Source organism: Puntigrus tetrazona, chromosome 7, assembly GCF_018831695.1.
Source record: "Puntigrus tetrazona isolate hp1 chromosome 7, ASM1883169v1, whole genome shotgun sequence".
Lineage (NCBI taxonomy): Eukaryota > Metazoa > Chordata > Actinopteri > Cypriniformes > Cyprinidae > Puntigrus > Puntigrus tetrazona.
The window spans coordinates 1,476,144-1,504,105 of NC_056705.1; the positions used below are offsets into that span (position 1 = coordinate 1,476,144).

The following is a 27,962-nucleotide window of genomic DNA, read 5'->3' on the forward strand; positions in this document are numbered from 1 at the left end:
GCAATGATGTCCGAATTGCACATATGTATCTGAAATCCAATTTGTGGAAAAATTAAAGGATTGAACAATAATACAAACTTAGATCACTCCCGAGAAACACAATTAGATCACTTATCCTCAAAACTGTTTCAAAACGTCCACATTCGTGGAAAGCTTTTGAATTATACAGAAGGGCTGAGATGAGAATTTGGGCCATCTGGTCAAGAAAAAAAAAAAGAGGACAGGGCAGGTCATCTTGTCTGTTGTGTAGTAAACTAATTTAACATAAGCTGCCAAATATTACAGTCTCTTAATTAACTGTGGAGTTTTACATTAGGATAAGCATTTAAATAAAAATAATAATTACAAGCAAGCAGCCATAATAACATTAATACAGAAGACCTTTGTATTAGTGTTTATGGTAAATTACAAGTGTGGGGAAAAAAATGATGAGGATATTGAAGATCTCATTGAAGAAGTGTATTGCAGCATAGCAAAGTATGACATTAATAATAATCGCAATGTGGAACAATATAAACAATAATAATATGATCTGAAACGTGCGATTGATCAAACTGTTTGTCAGTGTCCTTTGGCTTTCACCGAAAGAAAAGTTTAATAGCTTGGCCACGTTAACTGCAGGACAGCCCCCCCTGAATCCTTCCGGTAAATTCCGGTAAAGTCTACCTCAGTTTTCGGTTTTCCCGTCTTTGAAAAGGCAGCCCTTATGGTTGCAGCAGATATCTATCACATCCCTCAGCTGCCACCATGTACTTGGAAGTTAAAGTCACGAGTCGACTGCAAACATTTCTCCCGGGAGAACCGCGTAGATGCTGAATTGTTTTCGTAACGATTTTTTAACGAGGCATTCATTTAATTCGTTGCATCAACATCAGCAGTAATGCAATACAGAAACAGCCTTTCATAGGTAGGAAAGGTAGCTGAGCCCGTTTGGACTTCCTACTTGGAATTCCCAGTATTTGTCAGCGTAGAGCGGGAAATGAACAACCCAAATACTGGCAATACCGTGCCGGAAGCGATGATCTCCGCTAACCGGGCCATTTAAAATAATTCGAAACCGAAAACAGTCTGGTCCAGCCCTCTGTTGCGTCAGTCCATTCACAGAGCTATTGGCTCATTCCGCCGCCCACGGCCAACATCACAAAGACCTCGGAGCACTTTAAATCATGACCAGGCGCTGTAGCTGCCCAGACAACTTCTGCTTCGTGGTCCTTTCGGTGCGCTCGCTTTTTAGCTCGGAGGATTGTGGACCGCACGGAAATATTAATAAAGACCGATGATTTGTTCTGAAAGTGTACATGCAAGCATTTTGGTCAGGTGTAACTATCGATAAGCATCCGTGCACTTGGAGATGCCAGTTGCTATCATGGACAACTTTGACCGGGGAAGTCCTTTCTCTCAAAGTGATTCTCAAAGTCCTCTTGATTGGGTAGGGAGTCAATTTATTTGTTTGATGTCTTTTTACTATTTATAAATATAACGCTGTCATTACTAACAGTAAAACAGGCTACTGTACATACTTGTCATATGTAGCTATAATATTTATCATTTGTGTGTGTGTGTGTGTGTGTGTGTGTATATATATATATATATATATATATATATATATATATATATATATATATATCTTCTCTTTTATATTATATATTGTAAATCATATATATGATCTGATGAATATCTTTAGAGCACACAGTCAGAGGACCACAGGCACCATCGCAGAGAGAAAAACAGAAATGCAGCTCGCAAGAGTCGCAGAAAGCAGACAGAAAAGGCAGACGTTCTGCATGAGGTCAGTAGCACGTCGAGACCTTTGGCACTCTCTCTTCTTCCCCTTTGAGCAGGCTTATTTGACTCTGTCCCAATTCACGTTACCTCCTCGTAATCCTTACATTTGTCGTATCTTTTCATTCACATTACTCACAAAAATATGTTTAAACCTTCTGTTCTTTATCATTGTTATTGTCAGCTACACTGCCTATACTATTACTATTGAAATTAATAAAGTAATAAGCCGTAATCATAACCTTTCTCTGCAGGGTATTTTAAATGTGTGTGTGTGTGTGTTTAGTACCAATTAGTTTGTGTACTGAGGAGCATTATTATTGCGCAACCTTTCAGTGTAGAGGAGGCATTTCTTGGAAACACAGAGCATGGCTGGGACAGCTACAGATTAGTTACACTAGCGGCCGACATGTCACACATTCACTTTCATTTTCACTTCAGATGATGTACAAATCTTGGACTTTCCCTTTTTTAATAATCACGTCTCAGATCTTTTCTAAGCCTAGCAAAACATGAGGAAATTATTATTTTTTTATTAATACGTGCAACAGCAGCTCAGGTCAAATCTGTTTTAATGAACTTTTTTATCAGACACCACTTTCACTACTTCTGCACTACTTGAGCTGAATTTATGCCAATATTGCATTGCGTGTAAGCTAATTTATATGTTTATTTATTTTTTTACCCAGGAACTCCAAACCCTAGAGCAGTCGAATGCCGCCTTCATAAAAGAAATCGCTGAACTGAGGAAGGAGCTTCAGTTCTACACCACAGCCTTGGAACAACATATACCTCAATGCACTAAACTGTGTCCATTCGAACCAACGGTTAGTGTTACAGGAGGTCCGTCCGCAGCTACACCCTCTACCTCAGATATCGGCTTCAACTCTGACCCCAACCTCCTGCCGGAACTTGCGTTCTTACCAGACACTAATTCAGTGGACTTATCTCTAACAGACCTCCTGGACAGCGGTGATTGGTGTCCGTGGGATTCGGTGAACGGAAATGGGTGTCTACAGCAATTCTGAGGTGCTGTACACAGTTATTGTTCACAAGGTTTACACACTACTACACCCCTACTACTGGTGCTAAAAACCCACGATCCATTAAGGTGTGAATATGTTGTTTCGCATTATTTATTTCAACAATATTGTGATACTTTACTACGATTTTAGATACTGGCATTATATATTTTTGCATATGCAAGACCACAGCCTATCTTAGGCTGAATGATTGATATTGATCGACTTTCATTTGTAACATGAAAATCTTCATAAATTATATTTTAATAATTTAATAATAGTGTTATTTATTGAAATATGGGTAAGTGACACTCATTCTCGTCCAGAGATATATGATTTTATTTGAAAAAAAAAAAAAAAAAAAAAAAAAAAACTTAAAGTGGGCAATTATGAATATCCTTCTAATTATCTAAACATTTCAAGGTACTGTGGTACAGGTATCCCCTGGCAACATATGCAGTCAATTGCCGGCTCACAATACAAAGACATTGGGAAGGAAGAAGGGGAGAAATATGATCAAACAAAAATCCAGAATAGATGAACATGTGTAGAAACAAAATATGTACTTAGGCCAATGGAATTAAACAGTCAGCCCAAAGAGGAGTCCAAGTATACCAAAAGTCATTAGGCCTCTGATGTAAGTCATAGCTTTTCTAATGGTTTAAGGGAAGTGGCCTGACTGACTATACGACCATAAAAGAAGTATATATTTTTTACCAAATATATACAGATATTCAACTCTTTACTTTCTGCACCTTGGTCGAAAGACATTTTAAATATTACAATTCAAAAGTTCAAAAGATGCATTATAATAATGTTTCACTAAAAACACATTTTAATCTTTCAATGATTTTCTTAGTTTTCTTAGGCAAACATAGTAATATATGAAAGACTAAAAAAAAATGTACATTTGTAAAATAAATAAATACGCGTGTTTATTTTTTAAAAGCCTATTTGGTCTTTTTTTTTTTAATTTTGGTCTAATTTTGTATTTTTTTTTTTTTAAATATTTGTGTCTGTGCTTTCTGCTCATGTACGTAGGCTTAACTTAAGAATAGGTTAATGAATGAATCCTTAAAGAGAAATTCTGAAAACGAGCCGTATCAGTCGCGCTCGAGGGTCTCTCGGTGGCCAAACGCCCATAACGCTCGGCATCACGTTTAGTCGTCTTAAGGTAGGTCAGCGGCACGTCGTCTTTCGACCGATATCGCGAAACTCGCGGTTAGCGACGGATTGAAGAGAAATCGGCGGATACGAGCGCGCGGAATAATGAACGAATGAAGCAAGAACAATGGCCAACCTGACAGTCCCAAAACACAGCGGCTAACACAGACTGTGTCAGCCAGTGAGGGAGGGACAGAGGGAGGAGAAGGGAAAGGGCTGAGGTAGAAGACAGCTGTCTGATAAAGATACGGGCGAAATAAAAACAAATAGCGACCATATAGTCACTTAAACGGCGAATAGAGTCAGCGATATAGCCGTAGCAGCGCGCGACGTCTGGGAGAGAGGGTCGAGCGAATGTAAGATGAGTAAATAAATAAATAAGAGCGCGTGAGCGTCATCCGCAGTGTGTAGCATCTACATCTACTTGCACCACCTGAAGACAACGACCGACGCTGACTGCTGGGAAATAAAGAAACGGTGGGGGGAAAAAACACGAGCAATCCGCGGAGAGGAAAGGGCGACGGGGAAAATCGGCAAGACTGTCAACGTCCTTGTGATACTGAAGTAATTGAGCAGCGGTTTCTTGTATTTGAGGGAAGGAGGTAGAAGGGGGTATCAGTGCTGCAGCGGCCGCCGCGATGCTCTACACATGTAGGCACGTTTGAAGCAGTTCATCCCCGCCCTGCGTGGATCTGACCGAACCGAACCGACTGCACGGTAACGGATTTAATAGGGGGACGCTGGAGGGCTCTGACAAGGACTTAAGGCGCAGAACCGGTGGCTGGTAATATGACGATAACCTTTAATTAATAAGCGATGCATTGGTACCTGTGCGGAAGAGATAAATGACAGGATTTTAATCGCCCGTGTGTTTTTCAACATGGATTGATTGGCCCGCGATCACCGGATAGAATGCTCATTACGTCCGAATTTTAATACGGTACCGATCTTATGCCTCTAGCCTATAAATATTTAAATAAAGACCAAATTTAGGCCGATGACTTTCTGATGACGACAGTACGGCAGAAATGTCTTTATTGTAGAAATGTACGTTCACCTCGATATCTCTTCTTGAAGATATAGACAATTTCATCCACCCGTGTGCATATATCCGAGTCTAATCTCGTTTTTTTGGGGGTTTAATATAACACGAGCGAGAGACGCGTCAAATTGAACGCCGATAGCTTTTACTCCACCATCCCTCTGTCTACATTTTTCGACCAGGTTAGATAACTTCTGTTTTTAGTCGATCCCTGCTTGTTGATTGTACTTTTTAAATCCAAGGGGGAAAAAATATTTTGATTAAATAACAAGGGTTTTAGGAGCCAGTTCTCGCCTTCGGCTGCCTTCCTCGAACAATCTTCTGCCGAACGCCACCTTCGCAGCGATGGAGACCCCTACGAAGCTACCTCCGTCGAGCCCATCGTCGCCGACCACGGGCTTCTCTGTACCGAGCGCGGAGAAAGTGGACGGCTTCCCCCGCCGCTCGATGCGCCGTGCCCGGCAGCGACGGTCCCATAGCTCCTCACAGTTCCGCTATCAGAGCTCCCAGGTGGAGCTCACGCCGCTGCCCTTACTTAAAGGTAGGTTCCTTTAACTGGGACGTTAGGTGGTTAGTTTATACTGCCGTGTTAGCTGGTATATTGAATGAAAATGAATCCCTGTGATATTGAAATAGGCTATTACAGCCATTTTGGTGGTTATGAAGTCTGTGTCTTCTTGAGCATCCTTGAGAGATGTCATGGTACCTCCATTAGGACTCCAAAGGTAACTAAATCTTCTGAGGACTCCTCTGTGAGAAGCACAGGTAGACTCAGCAGAATTTCCTTTAATGATATAACCATTAAAAGGCACATAAACTGAAAGATAAAGTGTTTTTGGCTGATCTTATATTGGTTATATATGTTGCAAAGCAGTTTTTGTAACATTAAATTAAGCTCAACTCAACTTGGCTACCTCGTGAACTTTAATTACAGTAATCCAAATAAGGTGAGATATATAAGCATCTGAAATGAAATCGTTTGCAGTACTAGCAAGCATGGCAGTGTTACTTATGACGAAATGTTGACAAGAGATTGGTCATTGCATTGATTTTTGCATCGCAACTGTTCAACATAAACCACAGAATCAAAGAACAAAAAAACACAAAAAATAACATTCAACAGTCCTATACGCACAGTCATATATGTCCTATATGAAATCAGAAATTCCTTGATTAAACAAAAATGATTAATGTAGCTCAACACAAATGCATTGAGTAAGCTTCTTTAAAAATGTAAGTGTCTCGCAAGGCATGACGTTAAGTACCAGTTTGCATTACCTAATTTTAAATAAGTTTATTGAACTAGAAGGAAAATATTTTTTAAATGCATTGTTTAGGAAGCGTCGTGGTTAAAAGCATCCTCAGGAGACTTTAATAGTTCTATTTTCACGAGCTCATTTTGGCTATCAACCTGAAGTGATGGAGGAGCTGGAAGCCACAGAATGGAAAGAGCCTGGGAAGTTACTGTATTGAGGGTGGAGTTTAACATAATGCATTCATTTATATAAGTATGAGAGTGCAAGTGACAACATTTTGTAGAAAGAACCTTGGAAAGCTCAGGGAAATAGAGAGAGATAGCGTCTTAAAGATGAGCTGCATAGCATTTAATTCAAAGTTGCTGTGAAACTTTGCGATGTTTTCCACAAAGAACATGCATGACACTCAGCACACACAGGTTTTTCAAGTTTGTGCACGACTTCATGATTCACACAGCAGGATATGATTCACTTAGTCTAATACAGGAATCGTCTGAGTTAATTTCACATTTCCAGTGAAGTTGGGTTTAGCGGTACTAGATCTCATGAGACGCTCCAGCTGAGGGTCTGCTGCCAGTTGGTGTGTCACAGGGGGTCCAGACTGAGCCTCTGTCCTGTTTATCCATCCAACTGACCTGCTTTTAGTCATTCACATGCCACTGAGAAACATCTCCACTGTAAATCAACATATAAGTTCTTCTTATTAGCTGCAATGTTGTATCAACCCTTTGACTAGCCAGAGGTTTATTTAACCTCTAACTTTATAAAATGCTCATTTCTGTTGCGTGTGGTCTTGCGTTTAAATATACCTTGTATCGGTTTAATGTAAAATATAAAGAGAAAAATATTGTCAAACAGCTGACAAATACAAGCCACAAACTGTTGATAAATGTAATGTAGGTTTTAATTTCTCAATTTTGGGATCGTTCTTAAATCCAACTCAATCGAAATAGGTAAATAAAGTAAAACTTATTTACCGATCGCAACATCTAAACAACACCTATTAAAATGGCAGTCACATGCATACATGTACTGGTAAACGTCTAACTGCTGTGTGTTTGTATTTGCTGCATATTTAGGCTTCATTAATGGCATGGCGTATTTAGATGTAATATATATAATGCCTTTTAAACACGAGATTAGCTTAGCAGAGCATGACAAACACCACTTTACTCAGAACTTGTGAGTGTTTGTTTGGACTCTGTCTGTGCGCAGTAGAGGGAAAGTGAGCTGAGATCCTCAGTCCGAAACATGGCCTGAATCTTTAATCGGTCGAATGGCCAAAAATATGTCCAGAACTGCCAGGTTTGCTAGCCTGAGTTTAAAAAAAAACCCCACCAAAAAACACTGTAGGTGTGTTAATGTTGTGAGCCATTGGTGCTTTCCCCCTATTCGCAGACCTTCCGGTTAATTTGTGTGTTTTTTTTCCCCATTTGTGCCTCTGGAGTGACTTCGTTATTAGTCCTCGTGAGTTTGGGAGCATGTGCCTCTGTAAATAGCTGTCACTGCTGGAGGGTGCTGCTGGAGTGTCTTCCACATGGACAATGGGCAGCTCAGAGCTCTCGGCCCGCAGATTCAAAACTCCCAAATTCATAAATTGTAACTGGAATAAGTGTTTTTAGACAGCTTCTCAAATCTGTTAGCGAATTACCTTGGAGCATGGTGATTGCTGTAGTCGCGCGCTGTAGTAGTGAATCATTGCTTCAGGGTAACAAATATGTCCGTGTATAAGAAAGTGATTTTTTTTTCGGGGTGGGTATATGTCTGCCTGCTTCTTTCTGCAGGGTCCAGCTGGTCAGGGCGGGTGTTAGGTTACAGTACACAGAAGGCCTGCTCCCTCTCTGGCCTCCTCCGATCAATAAAAAGGGCAAGAGAGGAAGAGGGAGAGAATAAAAGAGGGAGTGAGTGATTATAGAGACAGGGAAGAGAAAAAGAGCATTAGAGAAAGAGAGAGAGAGAGTGGATAAGCATGTGAGGCTGTAAGTGGAAGAACACTGTAATGAGGAAGAGCTATGGTTGAGAACAAGATATGTTGAGACACATTTGTCGTTGTCTGAAGGAAGTGAAGGAATATGTATATATTGAATACACACACACACACACACACACACACACACACACACATATATATATATATATATATATATATATATATATATATATATATATATATATATATACACACACATGTATAAATCTCCTCCAAACATTGGAACCTGTTAAATATTTTATCTGTAAAATGATTTTGTGTAATAATAATATAAATCATGCATACTATTATTAGTAATGTATTGATTAGATATTATTAACAGTTTCTTAATAATAACATAACTGTTTTCATAACTGTTTTAACGTAATATATTTAAAAGAGTAATTTATCAGTCATCAGTTTCACATAATCTTTCAGGAATCATTCTAATATGTGTATTTGTTGCTTAAGAAACATTGCTTTTTATTATCAGTGTAAACTGTTGTGCTGCTTAATATTTTTGTGGAAATAGTGATACATTTTTTTTTGTAGTACTATAAAAACATACCAGAATGGTATTTTATAATATACAATTTCTTTGGAAAAACATAAACGATTTAATATATGAAGTCATGCTTTAACATTAAAGCTTAAATAATAGCTTCATTATACAGACGTTATCGCATTATGCATATTCATTTGCTTTATATTATAGCTTCCTGTACTGGTGTTGAGGTTTAGTTTCAGTGGAATTCCTAATTTGCCTACATCGTGGCAGTTCAAGGTTCCTGTTTTGTCACGTAGCATGCTGTTTTGTGGGTTTTGGCCAGTCAAAAATTTCAAGCCATCCAAATACAGTAATAACTCTTTAACCAGAAAGAGTTTACTCATTAAAATCACACTGCCTCAGAAAGAGTCTCACAGAGAGAGAAGGATGGAGAGGAGGGGTAAAAGGAGATCATGAGGAGAGGAACAGGGTAGAGGGATGACATCATCTCTCCTGCTCTCTCTGCACTGTTTCTTCCTCGAACATGCGTCTTTCTCTCTCTATCTCTCTCTATCTCACTCTCTCTCTCTCTCTCTCTCTCTCTCTCTCTCTCTCTCTCTCTCTCTCTCTCTCTCTCTCTCTCTCTCTATCTCTCTCTATCTCACTCTCTCTCTCTCTCTCTCTCTCTCTCTCTCTCTCTCTCTCTCTCTCTCTCTCTCTCTCTCTCTCTCTCTCTCTCTCTCTCTCTCTCTCTCTCTCTCTCTCTCTCTCTCTCTCTCTCTCTCTCTCTCTCTCTCGCTATGGCCCACTGTTGCTTATTGGCTGCTCTATATTTAGCAGCTTTGCATGTACAACATTACAGCACATTTATTTGAGCTACGCCTGGTCTAACTAGAGCGATATTTAACTTCAGACATAAAACTGTTGCTAATCCTTCACGTATGTCATTGCTGTTTCCATGTTCCTTCCATGATCTAAGTTCATTTCAAATTCCACTTTCATTCATCGCTCTCCCTAACGTTCGCCATGCATCTCCGGATCCTTGTGTCTCCGCCTTCCTTCCCTCGCACACTTTTCCCTGGACAATTTATTTTTTTTCTGTTCTGACTGCCGTGGCTGTGTCATGCTCTCTTGCACCCTATCCTTTCCTCTCACTACAAACAAACACACACCGTTACATAACCACCTCTTTTCATCGCATCCCTCTGTTTATTTGCACTTTCTGTTTATATATTTATTCTATCTGTCTCCTTTGACCTAACCTGCTGCACTCCGAACCACTTGGTTTGAGTCTAGCTGTTGCAGACTGTTAAGACTAATCCATTTTTAATGGAGAGTAATTGTACAAAGTACCATGCTGAGGCTAAAGGAAGAAAGAGACAGAGAGACAGAGACAGCGATTCACATGTAGAAGTAAAGGAACGGTAGGGTATGTAAGTTGGGTTGAGTTTTTGGATGAATGGAATAGATTGTCATGGTTATTGTGGCTCAAGGCGCTACATCCACAGAGGGACGAGACAGCGCGGGGTTAAAGATAGCACCCGCTAATCCTGTTAGCACAAGACGCCTCCACTCATTTCTCATTAGTATCCCGTCCATCCACTTCAAGAAATCTGCATTAATATACTCTATAGATCCAAGTGTCTGTGTAACTCCAACAATGCATACAGTTTTAAAAAATAGCTTTTCTTTATTGTCAATGACGATCACATTTCAAAGCGCAAAAGGATATTTATAGTGGATACATGTTATGTAGATTATAAAAAAAAAGTTTATTTTAAGAACTGACATTCATTGAAGGCTTCATTGCAGAACTTTTTGCAAATTGAGATTTATTCATAATCTGAAAGCTGAATGAAGGATGAGATAATATTTGGCCAAGATGCAACTATTTAAAAATCTGGGATGTGAGAGTGCGAAAAAATCTAAATAGAGAAAATTGTTGTCTAAATGAAGTTCTTGGCAATGCTTATTACTAATTAAAAATTAGGTTTTGATATATTTAAGGGAAGAAGTTTACACAATATCTTCACGGAACATAATCTTTACTTAATATCCTGATGATTTTTGCCATAATTTTGACCCATACAATGGATGGTTGGTTATTGTGAAAAATACCCGTGCTACTAAAGACTTTTTTGTGGTCCAGGGTAACAAATGGTTTCATTGCATCGCTATGCATCCCCCATCTAGAACCTTTGTTTTTAAGAGTGTAGCATAAGAAATACTGTAAAATGCACTGGAAATAATTACAGTAAACAAAGGGAAATTATGATTCTGTCATTATTTACTCAACCAATCCTGTATGACATGACTGAAACTAATTTCTCACCACGTAATTGAAGCCAGCGGTCATGAAAACTCTTCAATATATATTCTTTTGTGTTATGCAAATAACTGAAAATACTGTGGAATGACAAATAAATGATGTCGCCATTTTAGGTTTTGGGTAAACATTCTTTTTAATTAAACAATCAAGCACAGTGCTATTGTGTTAAACGCAATTCCAGTTGGTTAGTGAAAAAACATTTTATATTGTATCGCTACAACTAACCTTTCATTTTTAGATTGTTGCATTACATAATTTAGCAGTTGCCTTTCTTCAAAGTAACTTACAATTAAGGAACGAGCGATTTGTCACGCAGTTAACCATTTTCATATAATGTTCAAAAATAAAGTTTTTTTTTCACAGCGAAGCCATAGAAAACAGAGAGAACATTTTAGTGAGCAGTTCTTAAATTAATTGTTTATTTTTAGCGTGAATTACATTTTGATATAACATAATAATATAAAGAATCCTTTACATTAAAGGAAGGGCTCCATAGATGTCAAAGGGTTTTCAAACACAGATGCCAGTGAGCGTTTAGTTATTAAGGGTGTAGCGTGCAATGCTTATTAGCACTAGGAAAACCATAGTAAATAGAAAATGTCCAGTGCAATTGCGTGTATTGTCTTAGCATATTTTCGTACTAGATTACATCTTCTTACCTTTCCATTTCACAGATGCTCCAGTGGCAGAACTTCACGACTTGTTCTGTAAGAAGCTGCAGCAGTGTTGTGTGCTTTTTGACTTTCTGGACTGTGTCGCCGACCTGAAGGGGAAAGAGATAAAACGTGCCGCGCTGAACGAGCTGGTGGAGAGCGTGGCCACCAGTCGCGGGGTCCTCATCGAACCCCTGTACCCAGAGGCTATTAAGATGGTGAGATGAATCGTAAAAGAGTGAAAAAGTGATGGAGTAGGATGGGATTTGATAAAAGAGCAGAGGAGGCAGGGGGAGATAAATTGTTGAGGGAGGCACAGGATCTCCAATGCTCTAAAGTGCACTTAGAGACTCAGAAGCATTTACGTTTCCTTGTGTTTAGCTACATTAGCCCAGTACAGTATGTAGCTGAAATACAAAAACACCTTAATTGGGAAGCAATTGATTTTTGTTAACCGGTCCTTTTATGTTTTGATGTGAAAGACAAAGGGGGGGGGGGTTCACTAAGAATGAATTGGCACCCTTAGATAATACAGTTTATTTGCATATTCTGTTGTGTTTGTTTTAGCCCCTTGTTTACTCATGGAATTATGCAAATCAGCTAACAATGAATTGCTGTTGCCCTGATCAATAGAAAATGCACACAAACATCTTTTAAAATGAAATACCATTTACTTGAAACGCCATTCAACTGAAATGCACAATTGTGCAAAAGCAAACAGAATTGAGCATCTGTAACAGATTTTCATACAAATTTATTATTATACTTATTTCTTGTTTCAACGCTTTTGTGAGACACAATCTTTCAACCCCTCTTCTTCCGGTAGATCTCAGTGAACATTTTTCGAACCCTCCCACCCAGTGAGAACCCCGAGTTTGACCCTGAGGAGGACGAACCAGCTCTGGAAGCCTCCTGGCCTCACTTACAGGTACATCTACATTCTCAAGTTCTTATATGCACAAACACGCTAACACATATACTGACACCACGGGGTGAGAAATCATAATGAGTTTTTTATAGCATGTGTCCCAGCTCTGATCCCATTTCCTCTCTCTTTGTCTCTTAGTTGGTGTATGAATTCTTTTTACGCTTTCTTGAGAGTCCAGATTTCCAGCCTTCTCTTGCCAAGCGCTACGTGGACCAGAAGTTTGTTCTACAGGTACAGAGCTTGTATAGATTTATAGATATATAGGTGTAGATGTCTTTTATGTGCACGCAAAGGCTGCAATGTAATAAAAACACATGTAATTCTGCATTTATCTTGGCATTATTGTAATAATAATTCAAATCAATTCACAGTAAACAAATTCACTATGTGAATAGGTATATGGACAGCTAAAGTGGACTCAAGGGGATTATAAATAATCTTAGCCCATCTTCAAGTCTAGCCTCTGGAGACAAGCATTGCTAATTTGTAATTTTGGCACACCCTCTTGAACATTTTTTTCTTTTAGCCTTGATATCTTAAGAGCAGCAATATAAGATTTTAAATGTGTAGCATATCATCAAATCGCAATATTTCTCAAACACCCAGCAGGCAGTCTAACCTCCATCTTGGACAGTTAGCATTTCTGATTCTACTCACACCAATTATAAATATTCACCAGTAGTGCTTTTAATAAAGCTCGAAAGGGCTGACTACGTGTCTGCGTGTGTGGATGTAGCTGCTGGAGTTATTTGACAGCGAAGACCCCCGAGAGAGGGAGTATCTGAAGACGATCCTGCACCGCGTCTATGGCAAACTTCTGGGCTTGAGGGCCTACATCCGCAAACAGATCAACAACATCTTCCTCAGGTCAGTCGTGCGGACCTATGATATTCCACAGCCAGCGACTGCTATTTGCTAGTCTTCATGTCTGCCATTATATCTATTTGTTAAATTCCGCAGGTTCATCTACGAAACTGAGCGTTTCAATGGAGTTGCTGAGCTTTTGGAAATTCTGGGAAGGTACTCTTTCATAATACAAAATGTTAAAAATCAGATCAGATGATGTTTGTAAAGCGACCCCAATGAAAATGAGAAGATTACAAGGTAGATCCCTGCGGTTTATTCATTGTTTCCAGAGTTAGGAGGTACATATAATATCTTATGACATTTGTACTATAATCTTAAATGAGTAAATTATAGCGTTACGTAATTTAATGTGGCAGCGGATTACTGGAGAGATGCTTTATGGTGTGTGTGAGCTGGTGATTCAGACACTTTGCAGAGACCTCCGACACCAGCGCTCGCTGCATGTACCTGCCACGTGTTCTGCAGTCAGGTTTCCCATCCTCAGCGTGTCCGGCCCTATAATTCACAGCCATGTTCTCAGAGAAACCAGTGCTGCTTTGCATATTGGGTTCAATGCACACAAAATGGTGCCTGTTTCTCGATCTGTTTAATAGCATAAACAAAAGCAAACCTTTGACAGAGAGAAACCGGGGAAGAGAGAGACAACCAGGGGGAGGCATGAGTCAGAATGTTGGGGATGGAGGTCTAAATTCAGGTTGATGCCAGTAGTATTTATAGTTCCTCCCACCCACACATCTCTCTGATCACTACTGAAGAGAGAATGAGGAGAGAGAGAGAGAGAGAGAGCTGCAGAATTAGAGCGAGAAAAGATGGGTCCCGTGGAGAAAAATATGCATTTCGTGTTCTTTTAATATGTATTTTTCAAATATATGGTCAAAAACATATATCGGAAAAGGATATCGATGCAGTATATTATATAAAAATGCGAAAATATTTTAATATAACTTTTCTTCATCAGATTTTCAGGACATTTTGACATTTAAAAGCTGTTTGAATAAAATCATAGAAATATTACAACACGTAGTAATTGTTATAAAATGTGTACTAAATTCAGACAATATGTTTTCAGTTTAGATAATATAATTAATTGAACCTGGATGTTGTTTACAGTGATAGATTTTTTGCCTGATAAAATATGCATATTTTGCCATATGCAGTCAGACACGCAAAGTAAACAGATAGCATGAAAATGACTGCAATAGGAGGAGAGACGGGCAAGAATTAAAAAGAGAATGATTATGTAAAATGAGAGACAAAGACAAAGAGCGAAGAAGATGGTAGAATAAAAGAGAAACAGAGACAGACTGTATGGATGAAATGGAATTAAATAACAGTTAAGCAATGGGAGGAACTGCCTGAGTAAAAGAACAAAGATAAAACTAAGGAAATGAGAGGAAGAGAGGAGGAGATAGTCAGAAAGGGAGGAAGTATGAGGGGGGTTTAGTGGGGGATTAGCTGATGAACAATAATGTGGCGAATGAGTGTACAGAGCATCATCAGGATGACTGATACTAATCCTGTTTATTCTCCCTTTTCTCTTTTCCGCCTACTTTCCTCCTCTTCTCTTCTCTTCTCTCCTCTCCTCTCCTCTCCTCTCCTCTCGTCTCCTCTCATCTCTCCTCTCCTCTCCTCTCCTCTCCTCTCCCCTCCTATTTTCCAGTATCATAAACGGCTTTGCTCTGCCTCTCAAATCAGAGCACAAGCAGTTCCTGGTGAGGGTCCTGATCCCCCTGCACACTGCCAAGTCTCTCTCCATTTTTCATGCGCAGGTTAGAGTCAGACGCCCAGACACACTCACACTTACACAAACAGATCTGATGCTGTTAATTAATGGGCTGCAACGGGCTATCCTGCCACAAGGTGGCGCTGAATGCTAACACTAAATCCAGTCGCCCCAAAACGTGTACAAAGTGAACACTTACAGAGAGAGTTCACAAAAAAAAATCTTACTTAATGTCATGTCATTCTAAACTCTGGTTGATGTTATTTATGTCTATTAAGCTGTAATCTTGAGCAGAAATTACTTTATCTATCTATCTATCTATCTATCTATCTATCTATCTATCTATCTATCTATCTATCTATCTATCTATCTGATTCCACTTTGTTTATATACCATTGACACTAACATTAATGAATGTTTAGTGACCAGAATCAATTTTGGACATTTTGGGGTCACTGTATTAAAGTCTTTGTGTGTATAAATGTTACGGAATGTTAATTTTCCATTTAGAAATAGTGGATAATGAATGCCTTTGAAAGTGATTCGGTCACTGAATACTTCCCTTGCACCTTGTTCTGATGAATATATAATTAAAAATTCATTTAGAAATGTATGCTTTTATTCATTATGAATTTTAACATTTTGTATAACTCAAAAAAGAAATACTGTCCTTTTAAGCTTTTTATTCACCAGAGAATACAAAAAAGAATAAGTGTATATATTCAAAAGCACTTTCTATTTTATATTAATATATAAACACCATGTTTTGTCTGAAAAGGGCTTTTGTAATATTAGAACTGCCTGTTTGTATATACCTATAAGTGTGTGTGTATTCTGAAAGTGCTTGTCCTACATTCCTACACTCACCCTTTCCCTTGTCAATATCAGCCCATCCATAATTCAGTGGCCACGCTCCGGGCTGTTTATACTTCCTAGTTGCCACAAGGGCCTATAGAACTCTCCCAGGGAATATCTTCGGGTGGCCAGACTTTTTTTTTTTATGTAGCTTCCATAGAAACAGAAGCACAGTGCAGCCAAATCCTTAATCACACTTCCCTCAAGGCTTCTTCAGAACATCACACGTTTTGGAGAGCTCTCAGTGAGATGAAAGGCTAAATACCAAACTCTATTCTTGTAAACTGTTTTGTCACCAGCATTAACTGTGCATTTCGGTGATTCTTTTGACCTGCATGTAACCTGTGGCCGTTGTGATCTGGTTAGTATTTTATTTGTTTGCACAGGAACTAATGGTGAGTGGTTGAGTTAAGTCTGGGGGATTTATACTGGATGATTAAAGCTTAGTCCCCATTGAGTCTCAAACTACTGAATGACACCAGGGGATATATTTTCACTGAGGTGTCTCTTGGGTATGGGATTTTTTATCTTGTGCTAAAAGATACCAAAGCCTTGTAAAGTGTTCAGATTTAATCTTAGTTTAACTTTGAGCGGTAATTTACCATTTATGGTTGGTTCTCAGGTAGACAAAACACAAGAAGACATGCACACATATAGAGGCCTGTTTTTGCCTGCTGTTTTTTTAAAAAGTAGAGACAAAAGGTTAAAAGGAGAAGGAACAGCTACTTTAAGAACTGTGAGGTAAAATGAAGTAAAAAATTATGAGTAAAAAACAGACACACAGTCACAAATATTACTATTATATTAAGTTTTAATTGTTAGATATGAACAAATATGACTGAGAAGGTTGCGGCTGTAAAACAGAAAGTTATGTTTGTTAGATCTGAAGTGGCATATAAGGACAAACAGTGCAAAATATATCTTTTTTTTCTTCTTTGCTTTACTTTAAGGCTTCCGTTACCTTCTACATAAATTAAGACACGTGCAGATAAACATAACCATAAACATCGTAACCTTTTTGTCAAGCACTACATACACTGAGAACTAAGAGGATAATTATGATGTTCTCATTTGGAAAAGAATAAGAGAGAACAAGAAAAAAAAACAGGAGTTAACAGTGCTCTTACCCCCTGGGGAAAGACAGAGGTTTTATGTGACATCAGCCCTTCCAAAGTAGACACACACACACACACACACACACACACACACACACACCATCACCAACATAACAGCGCTCCCTGGCAACAGTGCAGAAGGGCTTCCGTGGTAACAAAAAGCACACACTCACTCGTGGCCTTATCACATGTGTCCCACACACACACACACACACACACACACACACAGACACACCTCCCTTTGGAAAAACATCCTTTTCTCACTCTTTTGCCTGTAATCTCTGAGGCTCAGGTGCTTTGTGTGTCTCTCCTCTTCAGGGAATATATTAATCTGGAAATAAATGCAGCATGTGTGTGCAGACTAGGATGGCATCATTTAGTCATATAGAATCTCAGCGGTTCAACTCATAAGTGCCTTTCTTAAAACCGTGAATCTGTAATGTATTATGCTCAAATCTATACTCAAATCATTTTGAACCCCTCGAGTTGGTTCAGTAACTTTCGTATTGGAGATAGGATTGTCACATGGTACATTCGTTCAGTGTATATATCTGACATGAACTGGGTGAGTGTTTTGATGCCGAGAACAAATACGATGATCCTCAAGAAAAGGAACAACTTCCTAAAACATAAACTTAACTATATCTAAATTGTTTTTGTGTAGCAAAACACATGTACCTGTACTAAATTGGAAATTTCCATATACTAACTATATATATACTAACTTACTTTAAAAGCTACGAAAATATTGTGTAAAACTGAAGTCACTCAATGTTAACTTCTTGTTTATTGAAGAGCCATATACCAGTAATCATACACATATATATAAATATCCGCCATATTGTAGCAGTCTGTGATTTCTGAATATTCAAAAAAAATGCCACAGTCCTATACAGAACAGCTTCGTGTGAACCTACAGTATGGAGAATGATGTTGCTTTTTTTTTAAGAAAATGATCACAGCTGTGATTACTCTTGCTCGTTTGATATTGCTTAAATTATATTTATATTCAGTTTCTATTTTTATATTTAATGTCATTTATGTTCTTTCTTTCTTTTTTTGCAGTTAGTTGATATGGACTTTATCCAATTTCTAGAGCTTGCACCTAACCCAGGCTTTCTCACTTACACCCACATAATGTACCGAAAAAAGGCAAGCTCCGTCACTGTCTGGTGTGATGTTTGCAAGGAACAAGACATGTGCTATCACCATTATGCCCTTGAGCAAGGCAAATAACCCAATGGGGCTGTCTCTGTTAAAAGCTGATCAGGTTAACCAACATTTAGGAAAAAAATGTAGTGTAATGTCATTTTTATATGTGCTATTACATCTATCTAGCTTATTCTGCAGATTTACGTTTTTAATGCACACTACATAAGCTGTACACATGCATGTTTCACATAAAACTGCTCTTCATAAATCCCGAAAATCCAGTTACGCCTACATTATTGGCGCCGTCATATTTATTGTTTAGTATAGACATGCGTCACGTCAGTGCTGCAGAAACTCTGCTGCTGGCACAGTGATGATAAAACCATGTGGTGGCATTTAGCATCTTGATTAGAAGAATGGTTTATTTGTGAAGTTAGATCAGTGCTTCAGATCAAAGGAAGAAAGATAAGGGCTGTAATCTTTTTCTCATAGCGAAAGAGTTTGCTTTCACTAGAATCAATGAACAGTCTACCTAAAGCATAGCTGCATTGACCAACAACACACACACTCTCTCTCTCTCTCTCTCTCTCTCTCTCTCTCTCTCTCTCATACCCTTTAATCAGAAGCACCTGCGGTTAAAATCAATAAGCCTTTGAAGTGACACCTATAGAGCGGAGAAAACCTGTAAGTGACTTTATTAAAATCTTTTTTTTTGCTCTTTTCATGTAGCTGGCCTACTGTGTGGTGCAATTCATGGAGAAGGATGCCACGGTTACAGAACATGTAAGTCATGCAGCTTCCTAGGCATACCAGAATTGCTACTAATACCACTATCTGCACTGTCACGCCAAAAAATACGATTGTCTTAATTATTTGTCTGTTTCCTGTCCTTTATTAGATCATCAGGGGGCTGCTGAGATACTGGCCTAAAACATGCACTCAGAAAGAGGTAAATTCAGGCAAAGTTAGACAAAGGCTCCCAACTTTCTTTGTCATCCAAACTGAAAAACACTCATTTGAAGTACCCGAGATTTTATGTAAATATTTAAATAATTTATAACACATTTCACACATTCTGAAGGTGTATTAGTGTTTTAACTAGTAAATTTACAACTGTATTGTAAAATTTTAATGACTGTTTGATCATTATAATAATGAATCATTTTGAGACACGCGGTGCATCAGACCAGTTATTTAATTAAAGTGCAGCTTTTGATTTGATAATCACACTAAGCTATATCACAGTTATTGCAGCCTCATTTATTTATTATAATTTTACATTCTATGTAATTACAGAGCATCTGTTTGGGAAACCCCGTCTCAGATAGTAGCTGTTTTCTTCATATTAATTTCATTAATAAAAATAAAAAAAACATAAACATAAACCAGCCTAGTGATAATTATTCCAAGTGTGCTTGCGTGGAAGTATTTGTACAGTATATAATTCTGTCATGTGATCCCAGGTGATGTTCCTGGGGGAGATCGAGGAGATTCTGGACGTGATTGAACCATCTCAGTTTATCCGTGTGCAGGAGCCTCTATTCAAACAGATTGCTGCCTGCATCTCCAGCCCTCATTTCCAGGTCAGCTTCCTCTTCCACGCTCGCTGCTTCCTCCCACATCGCGCTGCCCGTCAAGCGTCTTCCTGTAGTACTTGTGTACGCGTAAAGGTGACGCATGCATTTGTTTTGTGTACCGGTCCTTCATTCTGTCTCTTTATTCTGTCTCAGGTCGCAGAGCGGGCTCTGTATTTCTGGAATAATGAGTACATTCTGAGTCTAATAGAGGAGAACTGCCAGGCCATCCTGCCTCTGGTCTTTGGCACGCTGTACAGAGTTTCCAAAGAGCACTGGAACCAGTCAGTGTCACTCTAACATGCATCTAGAAACCCTTCAGTGACGTTAATGCTACCGGCATCAATTAAGACTGTCTCTGCATCTTTTTTAGGACGATCATCTCTCTTATTTACAACGTGCTGAAGACGTTCATGGAGATGAACAGCAAGCTCTTTGATGATCTCACTGCCTCCTACAAAGTGGAGAAACAGAAGTGAGTTGATGACAGTGTCTCTTAAAAAAGATATATTTCGGAAAGGTTGCAGACTAAAGAGTGGTCACTGCATACCAGAATGAAGCCAGGTTGTTGGATGAAGGGAGTTAAAACATAATTGAAACGTAAACGTATTGTTAAACAAATAAAAAACATCAGATTGATAGGTGATGAAAAAAAATATTCTGAAGTATATCAAGGTCAAAAATGTACCAGAGCTTGAGGTTACATGTAAATATGAAGCTATCATAAAATATAATACAAGTATTTATGTTATAATGTAATATTTATTCATGTTATATATTTTAATATAATATATTAAATATTAAACTTAATATTATATAATAACTTAGACCTGCTAAGTTAGCATGAAATAGATATCAAATAAAAATAATAGTAATAAAAGCTAAGTAAAAAGTGACTAGAATAACAAAGGCACACAACTAAAATTACTTAAGTAAATAAAATAAATTAAATTGAAAACAAATTAGAAATATAAAATAATAATATGAAAAAGCTAATTCAAAACATTAATAATTACTCAAATATTATGTAAGTTACACTAAAATAACACTGGTGTCTGACATTTATCTTATATTTACATTTATCTTATATTTACATTTTTCTTTGAAATGTTTGTTTTTGTAATAAAAGAGGCACCAGTTAGGCTGAAAATGTGTATTAGAATAATTAGAAATTAAATGGTAACACAGCACTTATTACGATTCTTTTTTATCTTTTACGATTCGTTTGACACACCTCCCCATCCCTGTTTCCTCTCCGTAGGGAGCTGAAGAAAGAGAAAGAGCGAGCCGAGCTGTGGAGGAACTTGGAGGATCTGCAGGAGCGGCGGCTGCAGAGTCTGACCGAGGCCAGCAGAAACCAGAAGAACCTGCAGGAGCGAGAGAACACGACCAAGAGCCAGTCAGAGTCCAGTGCTGCCAACACCACCTAGAAACCGCACACAAACACGCACACCGACACACACACACACACACACACACACACGCAACGATACAACACTGTAAAACACAATAATTACCTGACTTGGGAACCAATCAATGCCTCAATCTCCGTCTTAAAACGCACACACGCTCACACACCGCGCAGACACTACCGTCACAAGCACACGAACGACAGCCTGTCCATATGTAGATATCTGATAAACACTGAAGCACACATCACACACAAACGAGTGAGATATAAAAGAGGAAAAAATAAGTACCTCTCACATGCGTCCTACTCTTTCATACGCTTCATACACGCTTCTCACACGTCTGCCTCTCTGCATCTTTTCTTTCTATTCCTCATGCCCCGGGATCATCGGCCTCGACATGCGAAGCATACCTGCATGGGGTGACACACATGCGCGCACTCGCAGTCAGACACGTACATCCTTCATTACCGTCATTCCAGAACTGGCTCTGTTTCTCTCTGGCCCGACCTGAGCCCCCTGTCAATCGACCAACAGACTGAAGTCATACTGTCCAACGCTGAAGAGGAATGAATTATGATGATCCTAAAGATGAAAAGTCTTTAAAAGTACAGATTTTAATGTTCCTACTTCTTATTCTATGAGTACTACTTCTATGCTAATATAACTGATGTTTTTATTTATATATATATATATATATAAATATATATATATATATCTCTCTATAAATATGATATCTATGTCTGATTATAGTGTTGGTGGGGGTATTCTAGTGTAGCACCTCATAAACATGACTGAAGTATGCTGCTAGGTAAAACTAAACTTGCTCTGAAGTGACAACACTTTTACTCTGTTATCATCGTTTAAGTTTAGTTTTTTTTAAATCACATTAGAAACATTTTAATTTAGCAATACTCTCATCTTTTTTTTTTAAATGACGTGTGTCCGGCTATTTTTTTTTTTATTTCTGGTTATTTATTTCATTGAAGTCAAACTACTTGCGAACATTCTCTTTGTATTTCAGTACAATTTCAAGAGAGGACAGAGTCTTATTTTTGTCTTGATTTTTGTATGTTTTCGGTCGCTTATATTTATTGATATAGAGGATTGCTAACGGAAAAGAGTCGCGTGTGCAGGCATATCGAGAAAGCTTGAGTGTGCGTGGATGTCGTAGAGAAGTTTATTACAGTTTAGAAGAAAACAGGGATTAGATCAGAATGTACCATTCACTTTGAGTGCGCATCGACGCTCAAATGAACTGCCACCGCCGATTATTGATTTACAGTCTGTCGTACGGAGAAAAGTCTTGTTCTTGTTCAAAAGAGACATCTGGATTCTTTTGTTTGACCTCTGAGAAAAAAAACAACAAAAAAAAACTGGCATCTGCAGAAACATCACATTTCGTAGGAACAAAATGGAAAAGAAAAATGAAATAGAATAGACACGGCAATAAATATGGACTGAACTTGTACGCATACGTAGCATCACTTAAACTTAAAGTTGCACTGTCCTTTTGATCAATGTCTTGTGTTTAAACATAGCAATGTATTTTTGGGGGACAAGCGGCTTTTGGGATATGAATGTATAAAAGTGGGATGTAAACATGAAAACTTGTGTTGAATAACTCAGCATAAACACCTTTGTCATTATTTTTTACTCAAAACCTTTGACACATCTAGGGTTTTTGTTCACTTCTTAGTAGCTTAGTACCTTTTCTTTTTTTCCTCCTGAAAGTTGCTGCTAATTCAGTTTTTGTCAGGCTGAAAACATAGTTCACATCATTGACATGACGCTGATGTCATTCAGTTCATTCCTAAAACACCAGCATATAGGGTGTTGTAATGTTCCGGCCTAGATTAATGGGAATTATAATTAGTGTGATGTCAGACTGTCCTATTAAAACAGCAACAGCTTTAAAACAGCAAGGCATTCAGTGAACCGACACGGTTTGCTAATTTCCTTCATAAAAGCTTCTGGCATCTGCTTGTGGACTCAAACAGGTGAGTTAATCTACTCCAGTTTCTTGCTTTATTGCTGTTTTGTCTTTATAATGTCATTTATTCTGATTTAGCCTATAAAGTGTCGGCTTATTTTTTTACGCAGTCAGTGGAAGTGCAGAGCATCTTGGTTTCAAGTGAACATTTTTCCATGGCTGGTGTTAACAGTTACATGACCAGAGGTGTTTGGCCCTCTCTGATGCCCTTCAGAAAGAAAAAAACACATTTTATACATAGAGGCTAATATTAAGATGAATGATTAAGACTCCTGTCTCTGATTATGAAACTACAATTCTGAATATTGTTACATTAAATGAAATAATGAATATATATATATATATATATATATATATATATATATATATATATATATATATATATATATATATAATATTATATAAATCAGTAATTTTGACCCATACAATGTATTTTTAATATAATATATAAATAATATATAAGTAATATATATATATATGTATACATATGTGTGTGTGTGTGTGTGTATATATATATATATATACACATATATATTATTTATATGTTATATTAAAAATACATTGCATGGGTCAAAATTACCGATTTTTTTAATGCCAAAAACGATTGGCATATTAAGTAAAGATCGTGTTCCATGAAGATATTTGTACACTTTCTACCATAAATGAAAATGTATTTTTTGTTTAGCAATTTGCATTGCTAGGGACTTCATTTGAATTAAATGCGCTTTTTTTCCAATATTAAGATTATTTTGCACCCTGGATTTTAAATAGTTGTATAACGCCCAAATCTCGCAGCATCCTAACAAACCATGCATCAATGTCAATGTCAATTTCGAAAAACAGCCTATATACGTTTGGGTATTATACGACACTACAGCTAAACAATTCTGGGACGAAAAACGGGGGTTTCTTAAGTTTTTACCTGGTGTGTCGAAAAGGGGGATTTCTGAAGCTTTTTTACCCCATTTCTTCAGAATTGTGATTCACGAATCAAACCCCCGGCGGTACCAGACGCTGGCGACATCTGCTGGTCACACGCGTGTAATTGCAATCAAAATCTCAACCGCAAGAACACCCCTAACTCAATATTTTTCCAGTTAAGTTTTTGTTTTTAAAGTATTTTGGGGGGTTTAATGAGAAAAAAGGCAACGAATCCTTTATCCACTATCTTGTCCGGCAGAGATTCTCCATGAATTAACAAATAAATACACTTCTAGACAATGTTTTCACGGCAAGCGCACGGGCTTGTTAACCACAGTGCATTATTGTTATTAACAGTTTCTTTCAGAATGCACCCCGGCCACTTCTTAGCGACTGCCGTGGCCTTTCTGCTCCTGTTTCCTGGGTCTCATTCCACCCCGGCTGAGACGACCTTGCAGAGTTTTCTAGGCTGTGCGGTACGCGATTTTGCTTTTGTGGCGAAGAAGCCAGGATGCAGGAGTCTGCGAATAAACACCGAGGCATGCTGGGGCCGCTGCCACACCTGGGAGGTGACCGGAACCTGCGCTATTCAACTTATTTATAGAAATGTGGGAACATGTGGCGCACGCGTCTTTATTTTTGCCCGTTTTATGCAACAGAGGCCAGTTCCAGAGCCGCCGTACATCCAGAGGCACCACCGCGTCTGTACCTACAGCCGAACACGGCACCTGACAGCACGTCTACCGGCTTGTCGCCCTGGCGTCTCCCCAATCTATCATTACCCTCGGGCCTTACGGTGTGACTGCACCTACTGCTTCTCAAACCACACGGAGTGTGAAACCTTTTAAAAATGATCGACATTGTTATGCGTTAGATGTCACAAAACACGAGCGGACAATAAAACATACACAGAAATCAGCATGTACTCCTTTATTTCAAACAATTAGATTTTGTGCAAACATCACCTTATAAATATATATAGTACGTAAGATACATTCTTTATGTCATCAGGTGGCACCGACATTAGAAAAGTGATTTTTATTTGAACTAGAGTATCTGATGCTATTTGCCTTTGTTTTATATTGTACTGCTTTATGTAGTCACGCGCTTTCGGTCTTTACGCCACATTGGAGAACATTTCACTCATGCCGTTTCAAACTGTGTCATCTTAGAAGTTTAGATGCAAGATCCAAAGAAAAGGACATCGTTTTATTACACTGCATCAAAGTTTGAGGGTAGTAAGATTTGTTTGAAATCTTTTTGAAAGGAAATCTCTTAAGCGCACCAGGGCAGTGATATTGTAAAATATTGCAAATGTAAGTAATATTTGTAAATATGTTTTAAAACGCAATTTATTTATGTGACGACAAAGCTGAATTTCCAGCAGACTTCAGTATCACATGATCCTTCAGAAATCATATTAATATGCTCATTTGGTGCTCCTATTTTTGTATTATCCATTTTGAAAACAGCTGTGCTGCGTGATATTTTTCTGGAAATTCTGACACATTTTCACCAGGTTAATATGATTATATGATAATATTTTTTTGTAAAAATGCCACATATTTTACAGTCACGTTAGATCAATTTAATGCATTCTTAGTAAATACAAGTGGTTATTGAATCTTTACTGACCCCAAACCTTTCAGTGGCATTATATTTATAGGTAAGTACGCAAGTGCATATTGTAATAATTACACACCAGCATCGTTTGGCCAGTACAGCATGAGTAACACGTTCTTTATGTGCTCTCAGTAACGGGATTTATGGCACATGTTGCACCGACAGGCACGCGCAGTCAAGATCTCGATGTCGTCGTGATGGCGGCCGCGAGGACAGTGCAGGCGAACTTTGATCTGAGAAAAGACCGAAGGAACAAAACATTAACTTCAATAAATTGCCAACGTATTCTGAAATAATTCACGTAATATAACAGATTGTTTTTGCATGCCGCTGGAAATTGTTACGTCCAACCCCCCGCCCAGAGGACCATAACCATTAAAGTCTTTAGTCGTAATGGTTCATAATTGGTTGTCCTGATGTAACGTTGGTCTCAGTGATACAATGACGGTTAGACGAGGGTGACAGTGCTGTACCTTGGCATCCTTGCTAATGGTGCAGCAGCGGGAAGCAGACGTTATGTTGCGCGTGAAGTTGGAGGCCAGCAGCACGGAGTAGCGCGAGGGGAACGCGCTGGACTCGCAGTAGCCCACGCACGCGTACACCAGCTGCGTCCCCCGACACGTCCCTCGCTTGTCTGTCCGAATGGTCACGTTGAATGCTGTGCGACGGGTAACAATTAGTACTTTTTTTTAATACATATATAATAACGTGTTCGCTTGTTTCATCAAAACGAGGTCGTTTCCACTCACGGTAAAGGTGGCAGCCAGGGGTCAGGGCTTGAAAACTCCAGCTAATAGGCATTAGCAACACCAACAGAACCATAGGCAACATAAGCACTGCCAGATCAGATGTTACGCAGCGGAACATGGTGATGTTTACCTGCAAGAGTTACGACTATTTACGCCAGTTCGCTCAGGAAATATCACTGGAACATCAGCTCTAATTTTGTTTTCATACACTTTTTTTCGTAACCTGAATCATTAAGTCTGAGGTCAACTTTAATAAGTTGTGTTAATAAACGGGCGGCCAGCGGCGTAGAAGACTTTAATAAATGATTTCATACCGTTTACATAAACATTTAAGTCATTTGGCTCTTTATAAGAATAATTTCCTCGTGAACCGTCAGAAGTGACCAGACTTTCCTGACTTATCGTCTTGGGAGTTCATTATTGGGAGTTGTCTAAATAATCTGAAAATTAATCTGCCACTTTCCCCGTTACAATGTGTGAAGGTTTCCATGCCGTAAACGGGTTTGTATTTATTTATTAGTTACTACGCATTATCACCGGATGTGTCTGCTTTATAGTGCATGTGAAGGCTAATATTCAACATTATATTTGTCCAATATAATCAGAATATGCATACTCCGTTCTTTATTTTTCTATTAGTATTATTTTTAGTCATACCCATAAAAATTTTACTTTTAGACTATATGCATTTTTTCTTTTGCCTTTACCATAGTAAAACATGAGCAACATGTATACATTTTAAACATATATCCAACAGTCTACACGCATGCAAGTACTCACAGATCAAATTGGAATTAAAATTTAAGGGCAAGGAGTGTGAAGTTTACTTTAGCTGCCGTTGAATGGACGGATGGATGGATAGATAAATTAAGAGTTACTTTCCCTCAGGGAAAAGTCTCAAAAATAACTTTTGTCCACAGCATAAATAATAGGCAATGAAGAAATAATCAGCATTACAATCTTAAATTAATATTACCCCCTAAGACATCACTATTGCTATCATACCACAGTACATTTATAAAATCAGACAAAGGCAAAGTTGTACCTGTGGATGTGGATCCTGCTTCAATGCCAGAGTGTGTTCAGGTAAGATGTTGACCTCAGACAGGTGTGCAGGTGTGAAGTTCTCTCTCACAGAGCACATATATGTAGTGCAGGTAGAAGTGAGCCCTCAGCTTCCAGCATAGTCACACCCACTTAGCAGTGTGTCCTCGTGCATGTGGACGTGGAGAACCGGACCCTCCCCACTGACCTTATTCCTCTGTTTTACTGCAATTACTGTTGTTTCCTTTCCCATCCCATTTCTTTTCATGTTGTCTAACTTTATAACTTTTTGCACGTGATTTAAT

General features: G+C 38.5%; 4 protein-coding genes across 4 annotated transcripts; 3 read left to right on the forward strand and 1 right to left on the reverse strand.

Annotated features, from left to right (window-relative positions):
• The first annotated feature begins 325 nt into the window (after positions 1 to 325).
• On the forward strand, positions 326 to 3,079 carry batf2 (basic leucine zipper ATF-like transcription factor 2). The gene is made up of 3 exons (XM_043243443.1): positions 326 to 1,429; positions 1,685 to 1,789; positions 2,472 to 3,079. The coding sequence occupies exons 1-3, from the start codon at positions 1,352 to 1,354 to the stop codon at positions 2,808 to 2,810; spliced, it is 522 nt and encodes a 173-aa protein (XP_043099378.1). The 5' UTR covers positions 326 to 1,351; the 3' UTR covers positions 2,811 to 3,079.
• Positions 3,080 to 3,942: 863 nt separating this feature from the next.
• ppp2r5b (protein phosphatase 2, regulatory subunit B', beta) lies at positions 3,943 to 22,937 on the forward strand. The gene is made up of 13 exons (XM_043243437.1): positions 3,943 to 5,551; positions 11,726 to 11,922; positions 12,531 to 12,632; positions 12,771 to 12,863; positions 13,369 to 13,499; positions 13,593 to 13,652; positions 15,160 to 15,268; positions 19,074 to 19,127; positions 19,243 to 19,293; positions 19,808 to 19,927; positions 20,075 to 20,202; positions 20,292 to 20,393; positions 21,180 to 22,937. Exons 1-13 carry the CDS (start codon positions 5,356 to 5,358, stop codon positions 21,346 to 21,348), a joined length of 1,512 nt encoding a protein of 503 aa, XP_043099372.1. The 5' UTR covers positions 3,943 to 5,355; the 3' UTR covers positions 21,349 to 22,937.
• A 1,672-nt stretch (positions 22,938 to 24,609) lies between these two features.
• Positions 24,610 to 25,089, forward strand: LOC122348838 (glycoprotein hormone beta-5-like). Its single transcript, XM_043244718.1, has 2 exons — positions 24,610 to 24,810; positions 24,901 to 25,089. Exons 1-2 carry the CDS (start codon positions 24,610 to 24,612, stop codon positions 25,087 to 25,089), a joined length of 390 nt encoding a protein of 129 aa, XP_043100653.1.
• A 6-nt stretch (positions 25,090 to 25,095) lies between these two features.
• gpha2 (glycoprotein hormone subunit alpha 2) lies at positions 25,096 to 27,894 on the reverse strand. Its single transcript, XM_043243444.1, has 4 exons — positions 27,659 to 27,894; positions 26,614 to 26,743; positions 26,338 to 26,522; positions 25,096 to 26,097 (listed from the first exon to the last, which is right to left on the reverse strand). The coding sequence occupies exons 1-4, from the start codon at positions 27,755 to 27,757 to the stop codon at positions 25,993 to 25,995; spliced, it is 519 nt and encodes a 172-aa protein (XP_043099379.1). The 5' UTR covers positions 27,758 to 27,894; the 3' UTR covers positions 25,096 to 25,992.
• Positions 27,895 to 27,962: the final 68 nt, after the last annotated feature.